Source organism: Felis catus, chromosome B4, assembly GCF_018350175.1.
Source record: "Felis catus isolate Fca126 chromosome B4, F.catus_Fca126_mat1.0, whole genome shotgun sequence".
Classification (NCBI taxonomy): Eukaryota; Metazoa; Chordata; class Mammalia; order Carnivora; family Felidae; genus Felis; species Felis catus.
Window position 1 is genome coordinate 39,184,285 of NC_058374.1, and position 19,129 is coordinate 39,203,413.

Below are 19,129 nucleotides of genomic sequence, written 5' to 3' on the forward strand. Positions count from 1 at the left end.
AAAGCAGCAAGGAAAAGAAATCCCTAGTTTACAAGAGAAGAAAAACAAGGTTAGCAGCAGACCTCTCCACAGAAACTGGGCAGTCCAGAGGGAGTGGCATGATATATTCAACATGCTAAATGGGAAAAATATGCAGCCAAGAATATTCTATCCAGCAAGGTTGTCATTCAGAAGAGAAGGAGAGATAAAGAGTTTCTCAAACAAAAACTAAAAGAGTTCATGACCACTAAATTAGCCCTCCAAGAAATATTGAAGGGGACCCATTGAATGGGAAAGAAACACCAAAAGCAAAAAAGTCTAGAAAAAAAAACAAACAAAATCTCCAGAAACAATGACTTAACAAGTAAATCAATGGCACTATTCATATCTATCAATAATCACTCTGAATGTAAATAGACTAAATGCAAAAGACACAGGGTGTCAGAACGGATTAAAAAAAAAAAAAAACAAACAAGACCCATCGGGGTGCCTGGGTGGCTCAGTCAGTTAAGCGTCCAACTTGAGCACTTCAGCTCAGGCCACGATCTCATGGTTCATGAGTTCGAGCCCCACATGGGGCTCTGTGCTGACAGCTCAGAGTTGGAGCCTGCTTCAGATTCTATGTCTCCCTCTCTCTCTGCCCCTCTCTCATTCATGCTCTGTCTCTCCGTGTCTCTCAAAACTAAATAAACATTAAAAACAAAAACAAAAACAAGACCCATCTATATGCTGCCAACAAGAGACTCATTTTAGACCTAAGGACACCTCCAAATTGAAAGTGAAGGGATAGAGAATCATTTATCATGCTAAAGGACATTAAAGAAAGCCAGAGTAGCCATACTTCCATCAGACAAACGACATTTTTTTTTAATGTTTATTTACTTATTTTGAAAGAGAATGAGTGTGAGCAGGGAAGGGGCACAGAGAGAGGGAGAGAGAGAATCCCAAGCAGGCCCTGTGCTACCAGAGCAGAGCCCAAGGCAGGGTTCAATCTCACAAACTGCAACATCATGACCTGAGCCAAAACCAAGAGTTGGATGCTTAACCAATTGAGCCACCCAGGCATCCAGGCAAACTAGATTTTAAACCAAAGACTTTAACGAGAAATGATAAATAAATAAAGGGGTTTATCCAACAAGAAGATCTAACAATTGTAAATATTTATACCCCCACTTGAAAGCACCCAAATACATAAAATAATTAATAACAAACATAAGGGAACTCTTATAATAATACAGTAATAGCAGGGGACTCTGACACCCCACTCACAGCAATGGACACATAATCTAAGCAGAAAATCAACAAGGAAATAATAGTTTTCAATGACATACTGGACCAAATGGACTTAACAGATATATTCAGAACATTTCATTCTAAAGCAGCAGAATACACATTCTTTTTGAGTGCACATGGGACATTCTCCAGGATAGATCACATACTGGGTCACAAATCAGCCCTCAATAAGTACAAAAAGATCGAGATCATACCATGCATATTTTCCAACAACAATGCTATGAAACTTGAAGTCAACCACAAGAAAAAATTTGGAAAGACCACAAATGGAAGCTAAATAACATCCTACGAAAACAAACAAATGGGTTAATCAGAAAATTAAGTACAAAATTTAAAAAATACATGGAAACAAATGAAAATGAAAACATAACCATCCAAAACATTTGGGATGCAGCAAAAGTGGTCCTAAGAGGGAAGTATATAGCAATACACGTCTAACTCAATAAACAAGAAAAATCTCAAATACACAACCCAACCTTACATCTAAAGGAGCTAGAAAAAGAGCAACAAATGTAGCCTAAAGCCAGCAGAAAAAGGGACATAGTAAAGATTAGAATAGGAATAAATGATAGAGACACAAACAAAAAAACCCAAGAAGAACAGATCAATGAAACCAGGAGCCGTTTCTTTGAAAGAAGTAATAAAATTGATAAACTTCTAGGCAGACTTATCAAAAAGAAAAGAGAAAGGACCCAAATAAATATAATCACAAATGAGAGAGGAGAGATCACAACTAACACCACAGATATACAAACAATTAAAGGAGAATATTATGAAAAATTATATGCTAACAAACTGGGTAGAAGAAATGGATAAATTCCTAGAAACATATAAACTACCAAAATTGAAACAGGAAGAAATAGAATATTTTAACAACTAATAACCAGTAAAGAAATTGAATCTGTAATAAAAAATCTCCCAACCAACAACAGTCCAGGACCAGATGGCCTCCCAGGAGAATTCTACCAAACATCAAGTGATTAGTTAATACCTATTCTTCTCAAACTGTTCCAAAAAAGAGAAATGAAAGGAAAACTTCCAAACTCACTCTATGAGGCCAGCATTACATTGATTCCAAAACCAGACAAAGATCCCACTAGAAGAGAAAATTACTGGCCAATGTCCTTGATGAACATACATGCGAAAATTCTTAACAAAATACTAACAAATCGAATCCAACAGTACATTAAAAGAATCATTCACCAGGATCAAGTAACATTTATCCCTGGGCTGCAAGGAGGTTCAGTATTTGCAAATCAATCAACATGACACACCAAATTAATAAAGAAAGGCTAAGAACCGTGTGATCCTGTCAATAGATGCAGAAAAAGCATTTGACAAAGTACAGCATCCATCCTTGATAAAAACTTTCAACAAAGTAGGGATAGAGGGAACGTACCTCAACATCATAAAGTCCATATATGAATGACCCATAGCTAATATCATCCTCACTGGGGCAAAACTGAGAGCTTTTTCTCTACAGTCAGAAACAAGATAGGGATGTCTGCTCTCACCATTGTTATTCAAGGTAGTACTGGAAGTCCTAGCCTCAGAAATCAGACAATAAAAAGAAACAAAAGGTATCCAAATCAGCAAGGAAAAAGTTGAACTTTCACTATTTACAGATGACATAATACTCTATGTAGAAAACCTGAAAGACTCCAAAAAATTGGTAGAACTTGATATATGAAGTTGTATATGGTATCAGTAAAGTCTCAGGATACAATATCAAGGCACAGAAATCGGTTGCATCTCTATACACCAATAATTAAGCAGCAGAAAGAGAAATCAAGGAATCGATCCCATTTACAATTGCACCAAAAACCATAAGATACCTAGAAATAAACCTAACCAAATTGGTAAAGAGACCTGTACTCTGAAAACTATAGAATGCTTATGAAAGACACCGAAGAGGACACAAAGAAATGAAAAACATTCCATTCTCATGGGTTGGAAGAACAAATATTGTTAAAATTTCTATACTACCCAAAGCAATCTACCCATTTAATGCAATACCTATAAAAATACCACCAGCATTTTTCACAGAGCTAAAACAAACAATCCTAAAATTTGTATGGAATCACAAAAGACCCCAAATAGCCAAAGCAATCTTGAAAAAGAAAAGTAAAGCTGGGGGCATCACAATTCTGGACTTCAAATTATCTTACAAAGTTATAGTGAGCAAAACAGTATGGTACTGGCACAAAAACAGACACATAGGACAATGGAACAGAATAGAAAACCCAGAAATGGGCCCCAACTATATGGTCAACTAATCTTTGACAAAGCAGGAAAAGAATATCCAATGGAAAAAAGACAATCTTTTCAACAAATGGTGTGGGAAAACTGGACAGCTACATGCAGAAGAATTACACTGGACCACTTTCTTACACCATACACAAAAATAAATTCAAAATGGATGAAATACCTAAATGTGAGATAAGAAACCATCAAAATCCTAGAGGAGAACACAGGAAGCAATCTCTTTGACATTGGCTTTAGCAACTTCTTACTAGACACATCCCCTGAGGCAAGGGAAACAAAAGCAAACATGAACTATCAGGACTTCATCAAGATAAAAAGCTTCTGCACAGTGAAGGAAACAATCAATAAAATTAAAAGGCAACCTTTAGAATATTTTGCAAATGACATATCTGATAAAGGGTTAGTTTCCAAAATCTATAAAGAATTTATCAAACTCAGCACCCAGAAAACAAACAATCCAGTTAAGAAACAGGCAGAAGACATGAACAGGTATTTTTCCAAATAAGACATCCAGTGGCTAACAGACATATGAAAGTATCATCAGACTCAGTATCACTCATCATCAGGGAAATACAAATCAAAACTACAGTGAGCTACCACCTCACACTCCTCAGAATGGCTAAATTTAACAACACGGGAAACAACAGATGTTGGTGAGGATGTGGAGAAAGGGGACCCCTCTTGCACTGTTGGTGGGAATGCAAACTGGTATAGCCACCCTGGAAAACAGTATGGAGGTTCCTCAAAAAGTTAAAAATAGAACTATCCTATGACCCAGCAATTGCACTACTAGGTATTTGCCCAAAGGATACTAATTTGAAGGGACAGACACACACACCCTAATGTTTACAGCAGCATTTTCAATAATCACCAAATTAATGGAAAGAGCCAAATGTCCATCGACTGATGAATGAGAAGATGTGATGTGCATATAAATAAACAAACAAACATACATAGATACACACACACAATGGAATATTACTCAGTAATAAAAAAAATGAAATCTTGCAATTTACAGTAACATGGATAGAGCCAGAGTGTATTATGCTAGGCAAAATAAGTCAGTCAGAGAAAGACAAATACCATAAGATTTCACTTATATATGGAATTTAAGAAACAAAACAGATGATGATAGGGGAAAAAAAGAGAGAGAGTGGCAAACCATAAAACAGACCCTTAACAACAGAGAAACAAACTGAGGGAAGGTGAGTGGTGGATGGGTTAAATGGGTGATGGGTATTAAGGAGGGCATTTGTTGTGATAAGCCCTGGGTGTAAGTGATTAATCACTGAATTCTACTCCTAAAACTAATATTACACTATATGTTACCTAACTGGAATTTAAATAAAAACTTGAGGGATGCCTGTTTCATTCTTAGGTTAAGCACCTGACTCTTGGTTTCTGCTCAGGTGATGATCTCACAGATTCATGAGTTTGAGCCCCATGTCCGGCTCTGCCCTAGCAGTAGGGAGCCTACTTGGGATTCTCTGCCTCTCCCTCTCTCTCTGCCCCTCCCCCACTCACGCTGCCTCTGTCTCTCTCAAAAAATAGACCTAAAAACAAAACAAAACAAAACAAAACCTTGAAACTAAACAAAAACAAAAACAAAAAACAAAGTAAAAAACAGAATCATAGAGTTAGCAGTACAAAGGAGATTAAAGAAACACCCAAGACCTCCTGAGCATCAGTTCTTCCCTAAACTGCCAATGCGGATGGCTTCATTTTCATATATGGACAGTTGCTCCTTCTCTCCTCTATTGTGAAAGCTTAATTTGGTTGCTTTACTTCTCAGACATTATGGCTTTTTCCCAAGAGTTAGTTCATAAGACTAAGTCTTATAGTTTTCTACAATAAGTTACTCCTCCAAAGGAAGGGCTATTCTGTATAACGAGGCTCAAAGAGTAAGCCAAGTTTAAATTAATAACTTTACAATACATTAACCATAGTAATAATGGACCTAGATTAGAACACATTTATAGGCAATAAGAGGAATGTGAGCAAGCTGTCTGTCGTGGAGTAGGCAATTAATAAATGCTAGCTGAACAAATTAGTTCAGCTACCATGCCAATGTTCAGTTTTTAATTGGCAGGATTGATGCTTCTGGCACACCAGGCTATGAAGAAAAGAAGCTAGTATAAACCGGAAAAGCATTTTATAAATTTTCAAGTGCAGTGGGTATGCTGGTCGAATCTGTCTATAATGCTATCTATCCAAAGAGACTATATGGAACCTGGGAATAGTCAATCTGGGTCATCAAATAGAAAGGCTATGTGGAAAAGTAATTTAACATCAAAATCCCACTCTATAGGAGAAAAATAATGCCACCTTCCAGACCAGTTAAAAGCTTTCTGATAAGTTTATTACAGTGAATAAAATATTACAGTGAACAAAATGCTAACAAAATATTAGTATAAACACAGTATCTTCAGAAAAATCATATTTGGTAATGAAAACTTTCTTGTCTCTAAGACAAGAAATCTTCTTGTCTAAGAAGAAGATCCAAAGATCCAAAGCCTGCTATTAAAAGCTTAAAAACAAGGTGGAGCTTTTGGAATGACACAGTAAGGAGTTCAGTGGGCATTCCCAGCAAAATTGCATTTTAGTTGGTGAGCATCATTTTAAAAACCAAAGCAAACAAACAAACAAAAACATGTAAAGTCTCTAAGGGCATATAGCAAATGGAGAAACATTTATTCAGAAAAAATCTACTAAATCTCAGAACAGGTGAGAGTGTGGCATTTGAGCCAAGATCTGTTCCATTACCCCATTCCTCCAGCACTCTGTTACAGAAGCTTTACCTCAGGTCTGTGCAGAGAAGAAGACAGGGGTTCCCTTTCCCTCCATATCCTAGTCCTGGGCTAGTTTCATCCTGGAAGGGGCAGGCTGTTGGTGTTTCTCATCCCCTTCAGCCTAGAGGTTCTGGGCAAGCCATAGATGGGACGGACCTCCTGGTTCCTCCACCCAGTCCTAGCTCATGTGGTGGAAACTCTACTCCAGGCCCAGTAGATTAGAGATACTGAGCCCTGATTGCTACCACCCTAGTTTACTCATAAGGTGGAAGTTCCATGTCAGAAGGAGTAAGTCAAGAAGACCCGGGGCTACCAACACCCCTTCCACCCAAAGACCAGGTATCAATCACTATGGGAAAAGCCACTCCCACCCCAAGCCACAGGTACAGTGGCAACAGGGTTCTACTGAGGGGGGAAGGCACACTGTAGGGACAAAGAGCTCCATGTCTCTGAGGGGACTGACTTTATTTGGAACAGAAAATAGAGAACCTCATGCCAAAGAGCATTATTGAAAATAATGGAAATATCCGGGAAAAGCAATGAAGAGGCCCAAAGCTCCGATACAAGCCAAATGGTAGAGCATACGGAAGTTTAATATAGAGAAACAGGGATAACCAAGGAAAGCCCTCCTGGGATTACAGTTAACCATGAGAGTCAGGAAGGCTGTGTACAAGCACCAGGCTGTACCTACCCAGGAATGATCAGAGCAGGTCATGGGACAGACTTGAAAACATTTCCTAAGCTGCATATGGAGGGATCAACACAAAGTGGAAACCTCCACTGGCACAAGAGGCTTAAACACAACCTCTGACCAAACATCGAACAACTGTCCTTTTTCCACTTAATCCTTTTATTAAAAAACAATAAATCAGTATCTATGTTGGTGGGTCTATTTCTGGATTCTGATCTATTCTAATAATCATTTTCTCTATCATACTGCTAATACTACAGTTTTGATGACTGTAGTTTCACAATGAATCTTTAAATCAGGTAGTGTTAGTGTTCCAAATTTGTTCTTTTTCAGAATTGCTTAGCTCTACTAAGTCCATTCAATTTTGATTGGGATGGTGTAGTATGTGACCCATTTGGAGATAATTGCCATCTTAATAATGTTGAGAATTTCAACCCATAAATGAGGCACATCTCTTTCTTTCTTTTTTAACATTTATATATTTATTTTGAAAGAGAGAGCGTGAACAGGGAGAGGCAGAGAGAAAGAGAACTCTGCAGGCTCTGCACTGTCAGCACAGAGCCCAAGGCGGGGCTCGATCTGACAAACTGTAAGATCTTGACCTGAGCTGAAATGAAGAGTCTGATATTTAACAGACTGGGCCACCTGGGCGCCCTGAGGCATATCTATTGACTTGTTTTAGGTCTTCTTTACCTTTTTTTCAGTAATGTTTTATAGTTCTCAGTGTATGGGTTTGCACATCATTTATGCAAGCTTCATGCCTAAGTATTCCACATTTTTTGTTATTGTAAATGGAATTGCATTTAAAATTTCAATTACTGGTTGAATGTTGCTTATATATAAAGGTACATTATTTTTTGTACATGGATCCTGTACTCAGCATCCTTACTAAACCTTCTTACTACTTCTAGGTTTTTGGACATTCCATCAGATCTTCTATACAGGCATTTCTAGAGATAGATAGAGAGATACAGATTGCCTTACTTTGTTTTAGCATATAGATGACTGCTATTTCTCATGCCTTCTTTTTCTTGCCTTATTGCAGTGATTATAACCTCCAGTGCATATTCAATGATGAATAAAGAATGGGCATCATTTGTTCCTGATCTAAGTGAGAAAGTATTCAGTCTTTCACTCTTAAGTTTGATATTAGACACAGGTTTTTGTAGATGCCCCTTATGTCAGGGGTTCCCACAATCACCCTCAGGCTCATAGAAGGACTCACAGGACTCAGAAGTTGTTCTATTCATGGTTACAGTTTATTACAGTAAAAGTATACAGAGTCAAATAAGCAAAAGGGAAAAGTGCATCAAGTCCAGAGGAAAATGTATAAGCTTCCACGTGTCCCCTCCCAATGGAGTCACATAGGACACACTTAATTCTCCCAGCAACCATATGTGAAAACAAGTACAAAGGGTTGCCAACCAGGGATGTTCACCTGAGCCTACACGTCCAGGGTTTTTACTAGGAGTTAGTCACGTAAGCATTTAGCACCCTATGTGACTGACCTCAGCTATGGACATTTCAGACCTCCAGAGAGAAAGCAAATGTTCACCATAAATCACACTGCCAGTATAAACTATCTAGATAAATTGGGATAGCATGGCTCAAGATCTCAGGCATGCAAATATACTCATCAGACAAACTATTTTAAGAGCCCAGGCCTTTCTTGAGAATGTACACAGTTTGAGCACCCCAGGCCTGTTGAGTTAGCCCTTTTCTGCCCATCCGTTAATCAGGTTGAGTAAGTTCTCTTCTACTCCCGGGTTAGAGTTTTTATCAGGGATACTGGATTTTGCCAAATGCTTTTTCTGAATACATTGAAATGATCACATGGTTTTTTAATTTTAGTTTGTTTACATGGTGAGTTACATTGATTGCTGTTCAAATATTAAACCAACCTTCCATTTTGAGGATAAATACCATTTTGTAATTATGCATCAACCTTCTTATATGTTAGACTCAATTTGCTAAAATTTTTCTTAAAATTTTTGTATCCGTGTTCATTAGCTGCTTATAATGTCTTTGGTTTTGGTATCAGGGTAATGCCAGCTTCATAGAATGAGTTGTGAAGTATAACCTTCTCTTCAATTTTCTGAAAGCTTGTGCAGAATTAGTACTGTTTCTTTCTTAAATATTTGTTAGAATTTACCAGAGAAACCATCTGGGCTTGGAGTTTTCTTTGTGGGTAGGCCTTTTCCATAAATTTGAACTCTTGAATAGATTTTAGGTTATTCATGTTATTTCTTCTTCAGTGAGCTCTGGTAGTTTGTGTCTTTAACATTAAATTTTTCATAACATTCCCTCACTATCCTTTAATGTTTGCAGAATATGTAGTGATGTCACCTCTCTTAATATTGATAATTTGTATTCTTTTTCTCCTGATCTGTCTGGCTAGAAGTTTATCAATTTTATTGATGCTCCTCAAAAAAAAAACAAAAAACAAAAAACAAAAACAACAATAACAACAAAAACCAGCTTCTGCATTCATTGATTTTTCTGTTTTCATTTCAGTGATTTCCACTCGAAATTTTATTTCCTTGCTCCAGCTTGAGTTTAATTCGTTCTTCTTTTTCTAGTTTCTTAAGGAGGAAGCTATGGTCATGGATTTGTGACATTTCTTTTCCAATACAGGCATCAATTTAGCTATAAATTTCCCTTTCAGTACTGTTGTAGCAGCTTATCACAAGTTTGATCTGTTACCTTCATACTTTCTACCTCTTTGACCGATAGGTTAAAGTGCTATTTACTTACCAGACGCTTGTGGGCTTTACAGATCTTTCTTTTACTGAATTCTAATTTAATTCCATTTTGATCAGATAGCATACTTTATATGACTTGAATTCTTTTAAATGTACTGAGACTTATTTTACAGCCCAGAATGTGGTCTATCTTGTGAAATGTTCCCTGTATAGTTGAAAAAAAAAAGTGTATTCAGCTATTGTTGAGTGTAATGGTCTATAAATGTGAATTAGGTCAAGTTGGTTGACTGACGGTATTGTTCAAGTCTTCTATACCTTTGCTCATTTTTATCTACTTATTCTGGCAATTATTGAGAGAGGAGTAGTAAAGTCTCCAACGATAATGGGATTTGTCTATTTCTCCCTACAGTTCTATTAGTTTTGCTTCATGTATTTTGGAGCTCTATTATCAGGTATATAAATGTTTAGGGTTGTTACTGATTAACTGACCTCTGTATCATAGGAAATGACGTTCTTTACTCTAATATCATCGTCTTTGAAACCCACTTTAATATACTACTCAAGCTTTCTCTTGACTGCTGTCAGCACCACAGATCTCTCTCCATTCAGTTTTATCCTACTTGCATCTTTATATTCAAAGTGTGTTTCCTGTAGACAGCTTAGAGTTGGGTCTTACTTTTTACTCTGATCTGACAATCTGTCCTCTAATTGAAGTGTTTACAGCACTTACTATGGTATGACTATTGATATTAGGTTTAAGTTTATCATCTCGCCATTTGCTTTTTACTTGTTCCTTTTGTTCTTTATTCCCTTTTCATCTTTTTCTATCTTCTTTTGGATTCAGTACACTTTTAGGATTCCATTTTATCTCCACTGGTGGATTAACTAGAACTCTTTGCTATACACACCTTTTCATTTCCTCCCTGTCCATTCACTGTAAAATCCACTCTAATTTAGTTTCTCTAGCTTCTGGCCCAATACCTCCTGCCACCATCACAAACAAGCAAACAAACGTACTGGACTTGCTAGGATTTCCAATCCTAGCTTCATGTTGCTAAACCCTATGCTCTTTTATCAGTCCTCATCTTACCTGACCTCTCTGTAACATTCCACAGCTTACCCTCTGTCCTGAATTACTCTTTTCTTGATTTCCATGAAATCATACTTTCTAGATTGTCTTACATTTTTCACCACAAAATCTATCACCTGCAACTTTTAGGTTCTATGGGCTCACTCAGTCCTAGCCCCTTTTCTTGTCTTTCTCAGCAACTTCGAAACATGGTCAGTCCTCAAGAATCATGAAGTAGTTCACAGGCATTTTCAGAGGAAAAATTAAAGAAATTTGCTTATATACATTTTGTAAAGTTGAAATGTATGCGTAATAGTGATTTTCATGGGTTTCTTTAAAGTTACCAACTTGCTATGTCAGTATGTTCAGTCTCTGCTGATCAGTGCGTATCAGCTAGTGTTCAGCAAATATGGTAGTGTAGAACCAAGTGAACTTTCACCTCATCTTCAAACAAAGCCTCAAATCAATTTGTTGACAGGGTAGAGAAGAGACCAAAACTCGAGGCATTCCTCAGCTAAAACAGTAAGGTCTTAATATTCCTAAGAAGCTGTTAGCCCAAATTTAATGCCCAATTTAATTGTGGGGGAAAAAAAAAAACAGCTATTGACAAAATTTCTTTATTATAGGACTCTGCTGGAAGTCACATAATATCAATGGCACATGATATGAGAGAGCAATTATTATCACATGAGTGTTTCAGCATATATTTTGTTTTAAAACTGAACAAACTACTTGTGGAAAAACACAAATCGGTCCGTGTAGTATATGTACGCTGTAATGAGGTAGAAGTACTCAATAACTTTTTGTTCTGCTTATCAGTGAAAACTCACGGCACAAGGGAAGACAGTTTTCATTTAGACGATGATGCTTTTGTGAGCCGTGACGTGGGCTGGAAAAGGTGCACCCCGCTCAAAACCGACAGAGCATGAGCTATACAAACAACAAGAAAAGGTGTTGCTGCATTACTAAAAGGCGTTTTAGACACATGGAACAATTAGAAGTCAACAATATGCCTCCTGATTGTAACTGAGTGTTGAAGGAAATAATGAAAATTGAGTGTCAGCAAATCTTGACAACTCAGTATGTGCTCTTGGCTGTGTGGAAAGAAATGGCAGTGTTTGCAAAATTACCCTTCCTACTCGAGTGTAAAGGGTGTCAAGGAAAAAAGCGCTGACAAGAGTTTCCACAGGGAGAGACGAGATAAAAATATTTCTTTGTGATGCTGATAATACTAATAGCCATTCCTGATTTCCAGAGGGCTGCTTAGCTAAAATACACCCAGCAGCTTAACTAACCTGAACCATTACTTCAAGGCCAAAATATCTCAGTTTTTAATAAGGAGAATAAGATACCAGATTTGCTGGTCACGAAACTATGCTGCAAATGGTTGAATTGCTAAGGTGTGACTCCTTCCCAGAATTGGATGGCTTTCTTCACTCAGCAAAGTGAGAATGATTTTATGCTTGTGGATATATAAGGAACACATCCAAATGTTACAACAAAACACCAACAGATACTTTCCAGAGACTGAAGTACTCAAAGAATGACTAAGAATCCATTTGCTCCTATCTTCCAAACATTTAGGCTGGTTGAAACATTCACCCCTACAGTTACTTAATCTTTTAAGTGTGTCAATTTGGCAACTGATGGAGCATTAGGAATAGTCTTCAGGAAAAAATCTCATACTTTCTCAGTCTGTGTTTGGTCTTGGCATCCCAAAACACCTGACAGAGCCAGCAAGTACCAGTTGCAAATCTTGACAATCTATAACTATAGCATGGAGTCTCCTAATTTAGTTGAAATACAGGGGGGACAATTCAGAGTGTCTGGATCTAACCTACATCTCAAGCTATCTGTCAACAAGACAGATATATACTTTGTAAGAAGCTGCAAAAATATCATCCTTTTCAATACTGAAAACAATTTTTTAAATACTACTTTCTTGTTTAAAATTGGTGATCTGCATGGGTGTTCAAAGTTTGAGAAACATTGTCCTAGGAGCCTCACTTACTCTCATGACTTTAAAAGCCATCCACATAGATTAAGTCCAAAATGCCATTTCTAGCTCAGTCTTCTCCTCTGAGTTCCGGACCCAACTACCCAATAGCCAATAGCCTCTTTGACTTTCCTGCTTGAGTGCTTCACAGGCACATTAAACCTAGAACAGGCCCAAAACCAAACTCCTGATCTCCACCATAACTTCCACTTTCCCAGTCTCCCCATCTCAGTGAAAAGTATCTCGTTCCTCCCAGCTGCCCATGCCAGAAATCTGTCACTCCTCATCCAAAGCGCAGCATGAACTGATCCACTTCTGTCTCTCTCTGTCCACTACCATCGATTTAGTGCAGATCACCTTCAACTTCACCCTGGACTACACTATAGATCCCCAAGTGGTCTTCCAACAGCCTTTCTGATGCCCCTCTGGATTAATTTTCAATTGTTGAGGGAACAAATTACCATAAACTCAGTGGCTTAAAACAACACAAATTTATTATCTCACACCTATGTTGAAGTCTGACATGGAACTCACTAGGCTAAAATCACCGTGGGCCTGATTCCCTTCTGGAGGCTGTAGGGAAAGCATCTGTTTCCTTGGCATTTCCTGCTTTTAAAAGCTACCCACATTCCTTGCCTTGTATCTCCCTTACTTCATCTCCAAAGCCAGCAATGTTGACTGTTCTTCCATAGTAACATCTCTCTCTGGCTTTTTTGTCTCCTTCTTCTGCTTTTAAGGATGCTTGTGATTGCACTGGGTCCACCTAGATAATCCAAATAACCAATCTCCCAATCATAAGGTCAGCTGATTAGCAATCTTAATTCCCCTTTGCTATGCAATCTAACATACTCACAACTTCTAGGAATTAGGATGTAGGTATGTTTGGGAGGTCATTATTCTGCCTAACACCCTCCCTAATACATAACTCATGTTCCCCACAGCAGTCAGAATGGTCTTTTTAAAACACAAATATGATAATGCCACTTCCTGTATAAAATCCTTCAATGGCTTTGCACTCCTCTAAGGACAAAATTCAAAATTCTAAACATCCCTGGCTAGTTCCTGCCTACCTACTGGCCTCATCTCCTGGTTCACTGGGTTCCTGCCACACATGGCTTCTCTCTGCCTGAGGCACCAAGTTCCTTTCTGTCTCAGGGTCTCTGCTCACACTATTTCTGTTGTCTAAATAGCCCTCCTGGCCTCCCATCCAACCTTCACCTGGCTGACTCTTGCTCAATCCTTCAGATTGCTGTAAAAGTGACTTTCACAGAGTGGACTTACCCGGTCTCTCAATCTAATATTAGCTCCCTCTATGATACATTGTCATTGTTGTTGTTATTGTTGTAAGTTTATTTATTTTTAAGAGAGAGAGAGAGAGAATGAGTCGGGGAGGGACAAGAGAGAGAGGGAGACACAGAATCCCAAGCAGATTCTGCACTGTCTGCACAAAGCCCATCTCTAGGCTTGATCTCAGGAACCGTGAGATCACAATCAGAGCCAATATCAAGAGCTGGACGCTTAACTGACTGAGCCACCCAGGCACCCTCACTGTTCTTTTTCTCTCAAAGCTTTTACTGCAGTTGCAGTTAAATGTTACTTGTGTGATTAATTATTGGCTTAATGCCTCCCTGCACTACACTGCAAGCCCATGAGGGCTGGGGCCTAGTCTGTTTTGTTTACCACTGTAAGTGCAGAGGCATAGAACTGACTGACTTATATTAAGTGCTCAATAAATAGATGAGTGTTATCAGATATCAAAAACAGACCTAACTCTCAGGGGGTGAGTTGCATCAACCAAAGACCTCAACATTCTGCTTGAGAATTTTAGAACAGGTGGGTCATACTCAGCATTTCCCCTCACCCCATCCTTCAAACCTGTTGCAAATGTCTGCCTGTAGCCTGTATACCAAACTCTGAGACGCCAAAAAACATTCGACTCATTTCCTCGGCCATGTGCTGCATGTGCCGTGCCAATCCTGAGGAGGCTGTATCATTTCCCTACTCGTGCTCAGGTGCTGCACCACTAGAAACAAGTTCTAAACACATGAGAGTCTGTGTCACAAAAAGTTCATGATTTTCTGCAACTCAGGAACCTTTCCTTATCTCAACTCCCTGTGACTTTCCTCATAGGTCCTTTTCTTTTCTTACTTTCTTTTTTTTTAATTTGCACTGTTTATTTATTTTTGAGAGAGACAGAACATGAGCAGGGGAGGTGCAGAGAGAGAGGGAGACACAGAATCTGAGGCAGGTTCCAGGCTGTGAGCTGTCAGCATAGAGTCCAATGCGGGACTCGAACTCATGAACTGTGAGATCATGACTTGAGCTGAAGTCAGCTGCTTAACCGATGAGTCACCCAGACACCACTCTTCTTTTTTTTCTTTCCTTTTTAAAATTTATTTATTTTTGCAAGAGAGAAAGCAAGCAGAGAGAGGCAAAGAGGGGAAGAGAGCGTCCAAAGCAGACTCTGTGGTGACAGCAGACAGCCCAGTGCAGGGCTTGAACCCACAAACTGTGAGATCATGACCTGAGACAAAGTCAGATACTTAACTGAGCCACCCAGTCACCTCACACAGGTCCTTTTCTACCCGCTTGAAATCCCACATGTTAAGTCCGACTGGCAAGAGTATGTGTTCTGGAGCCAGAAAGTCCTAGATTTAAAACCTGTTTCCGTCCTTATTCCGAAAGTTCACCAAACTTTGAGACTTAGTATCATCACTAAAAAAGTGAGGATAATGATTTAATTCCTACCTCGCACGGGTATTAGATAAACTCAGTGTGCATATACTTTGTTTACCACCGCCTCAGCCACCAAACACTGGCACATCACACTACTCTCTAAGCTTAACTCAATCCACTACTAGGACGATTACAAAGAATGCCAACATACAGATTATCAGTATATGAACCCATGACTGTCTGTTGATCTAGGAACACATCTTCATAGACACTATGTTCGCTATAGAACTTCCATTTCCAGGAACAAATCTTACCTCCATCGTCCCCCAGGCGATGTTAGTCACCACCACCCACAACCCCTTCATCCTCATTCTCAAAATGCCCATACTGAGACTCTACTCATCAGGTATGCACTCTTCCCATTTCACTCCATTATCCAAACTGTACCTGTTGTTCTCTTTCACCTTGGTGGTCTATGGTCATTTTGCTCTCCTCACCTTCCCATAAGACCACTTCTATAACTTTGACACCTAGCTCAAGTGTAACTTACGCTACTAAACCCTCCTAGTCCCCTGTATGCTCTGGTATCACCTTCTCTCCCCCAAATCATATTGCAAGACCCCTAGGGGCAGACTCTGACTTGATCCATGTCTGTAATCCTCCTCCCTAGTGTCTAGAACGTTTTATATGTAGTAGATACTTAGTAAATATTTGTTGAGTAGGTGAAATAATGAATCAATGATTGGTTTCTCTGGTAGTCTGGTTCTGACCTATAGTTGATAGTTGGAACTATCAGAGAGACAACCAGTAGAGGTGTCCATGACCTGGCTCAGGAATAGGCTCAGGACTGAAAATGTACATTTGGCAGGCATATTCACTACAGTAATATCTGAAGCCTTAGAACTCACAAGGGAAAAAAAAAAAAGATGTGCTAAGAGAAAACAAAGGTTAACAGTAAAACATTTCAGGGGTAGAAGAAGGCAGTGCAGTTAAGATTATTATTCAGAAATAAATCACAGAAAGGAAAAGAAATCCAAACGAGTATACAGTCCCAGGAGAATAAAAAAGACTCCTGAGAAACACCCCTAGTGCATTAATGTTGCAGAAAGAAGAGGCTGGAGGCATAAAGGTCGCTTCTGTATGTGTAGATTTGAAAATTCTTGGTGACCATTAGCCAGTAAGGTGTTAGGGGCAGAGGTGGGGCTGGCAGAGCAGAGGTATGAATAAGAACGACAAAAAGCCTAAGACTATTCTTTCAAGAAGTTTGACAGGAGAAGGAAAGATAAAAATCACAGTGCTGAGTCTGGTGGCAGCTGTGAACATAAAATAACAGAGAAAAAGACGGTTCAGCAGGTAAAGCACTGCACCAACACACAAATGTTACCACTGCTACCACCTCATAAGACAGGACGTGGGCACTAATATAATTGTGTTGCTCACTCACCTGTGTGATCTTGAGAAAATCATTTTCTCCTCCCTTAGCTAACTCATCAGATCCTAACAGTATGAGTAATATGTGGAAAGGAATTATGGAAGAGTTTATCATTGAAAGTAAGGTCTTAATACTGTAATAAATGGGGTTGTAACCTCACAGATGTTTGTCATTTTTCAGTTTCCTTTCTCCGTGTGATGGAGGGAAACTGAAACTCCTTCATATGTAACAGTGGTTACTTATTCCAACGCTGCAAAAGAGGAAGACAATGACAAAGGGGCAGAGAAAGGCAATTCCTCTCTGCAGACTTTGCCCCTTTCTTAAACTGGGGGACATCAGTCAAGGGCTACCTCCCCCAGGTGGATGAAGAACTGCCAAGAGCTCATATCAGAACTGAGTGTGCCTGCTGCTTCTGTCAACCAGATCTGCCTTGGCAGGGACATTATGCTTACCTCAAGGTGCCTGGTCAGTGAAAAGCTTGAGTAGATAGCACTGACCTCATGACTGTCTTGAAAAATAAAATAAAATTTTGTACTGAGACAAAGTTTATTTATAACTCCTTGGTTATCTCGTAGTTTTCCCCCCTGAGTAAATGTTGCAAGCTCAGTGGTGATTTTCCACACTCAAACTATGTCACGGAGACTTTTCGCTTGGAAGGGGCAGCTGCTTTGGAGTATTACCATGGCCAGCATCAGTGTAACATTATCTCAAAGCCATTTGTGAGTAGAATACAGTATCATGCTGAAGGTGTATTTGCAGTAGGAGGCATATCTGTAGCTCATAGGTGGTCTATTAAGGCCATATATGCTACCAAACATATACAGGGAGAAAGGAGGCAGAAGACTTCAATTAAAGCAGTTCACAGTGGCCTTTCCTCACAAAGCAGAATTTATTATCTCATTCAATGGCAAGAAATGGTAAATAGGAATTTCAGTTTATAGTAAATTCAACTGTGTAATGCAAAAGTCTTCTGCATTTATCTTTAGGATACATTGTGGTTTGGTTTTTTTTTTTTTTTTTTAATTCCCAATGTGTTTGGCTTAGGGTAACATTAAAATTAATTTTCATTCCATGACCACAGCTGGACAAACTGTCCAGATGCCTCTTGTATTGATATAAGATAATAAATTACACGAGAAACACAAATACAGATGTTGATTGTATTTTCAAAAACTAAACTGTCCTCAGGGCGCCTGGGTGGCTCAGTCGGTTAAGCGTCCCACTTCGGATCAGGTCATGATCTCAGGGCTTGTGAGTTCGAGCCCCGTGTCAGGCTCTGTGCTGACAGCTCAGAGCCTAGAGCCTCTTCAGATTCTGTGTCTTTCTTTCTCTCTGTGCCCCTCCCCCACTCACACTCTGTCTGTCAAAAATAAATAAACATTAAAAAATTAAAAATTAAAAAAACTAAACTGTCCTTATTGATGGGATTCATATGCTCATTGGAAGAAAACCAGTACTAGTAAAAAAACACAGTAGCATTAAGACATACTAAGGCGGCATGATAAAAGTCAAAGAAGAATGTGGGATTGTATGTGGAAGGTTCACCACTACTAACAAAAAAGTCAGTCTGCTCTACTGAAATCAAACAAAATCATTAGGGTGATGTCAGAAGAAACAAAGAAATGAGATAATGATATAGCAAACTAAATATATGAGACATTCACTAATATCTTTATAATCCTTACAAACTTACAAATAAGCCAACAGCAGATGCTACTATATATGTGACAGAAGGCGCCAAGGACTCTCTCTAGTCCTAATCCAATCACCTTTATTAATTCAACAATTATTTACTGAGTGCCTGCTAAGTGCCAGGCTCTGTTCTCTAGTCTGAGGATACAAAAATCCTCACAAAACAGACAAAAATCCCTGCCCATCTAGAGCTTACCATATAGTGAAGAATTTGAGCAAGATATACTGCGGTGACTAGAAAGTTTGTACAGAGAAACCAAGACAAAAGGGACTGTTAATAAAAATTGAATACACACACACCAAATGTACACATATACATGCACACATATACATATAATGATATAAAATGAAGACAGTTGATGACAGTGAAAATGAATATAAAAGCAGAGAGCACATTCTCATAATCCTAAATTACTTTTGCTAAAATCAAATGCCAGCAACCACTTTTCTCTGATGAGGCCTGACACTGCACAATTATATGTACGAACAACAACAAAAATCTTAGATGATGACATGATGGGCTGGGATGTACAACCAACAAGTGC

General features: G+C 38.8%; 1 protein-coding gene across 4 annotated transcripts in view; it reads right to left on the bottom strand.

Moving 5' to 3' along the window:
• Nucleotides 1-19,129, bottom strand: part of PARP11 (poly(ADP-ribose) polymerase family member 11) — a 66,591-nt gene that overhangs the window by 24,619 nt on the left and 22,843 nt on the right. Inside the window, exon 2 of one of the 4 annotated variants that reach the window (XM_006933421.4) lies at nt 11,619-11,718. The exons of the other annotated variants lie outside the window; for them this stretch is intronic. Coding sequence (XP_006933483.1) covers nt 11,619-11,642 — 24 coding nt within the window. The 5' untranslated portion in view covers nt 11,643-11,718. The remainder of the gene's footprint in view (nt 1-11,618; nt 11,719-19,129) is intronic. 4 annotated transcript variants of the gene reach the window in all.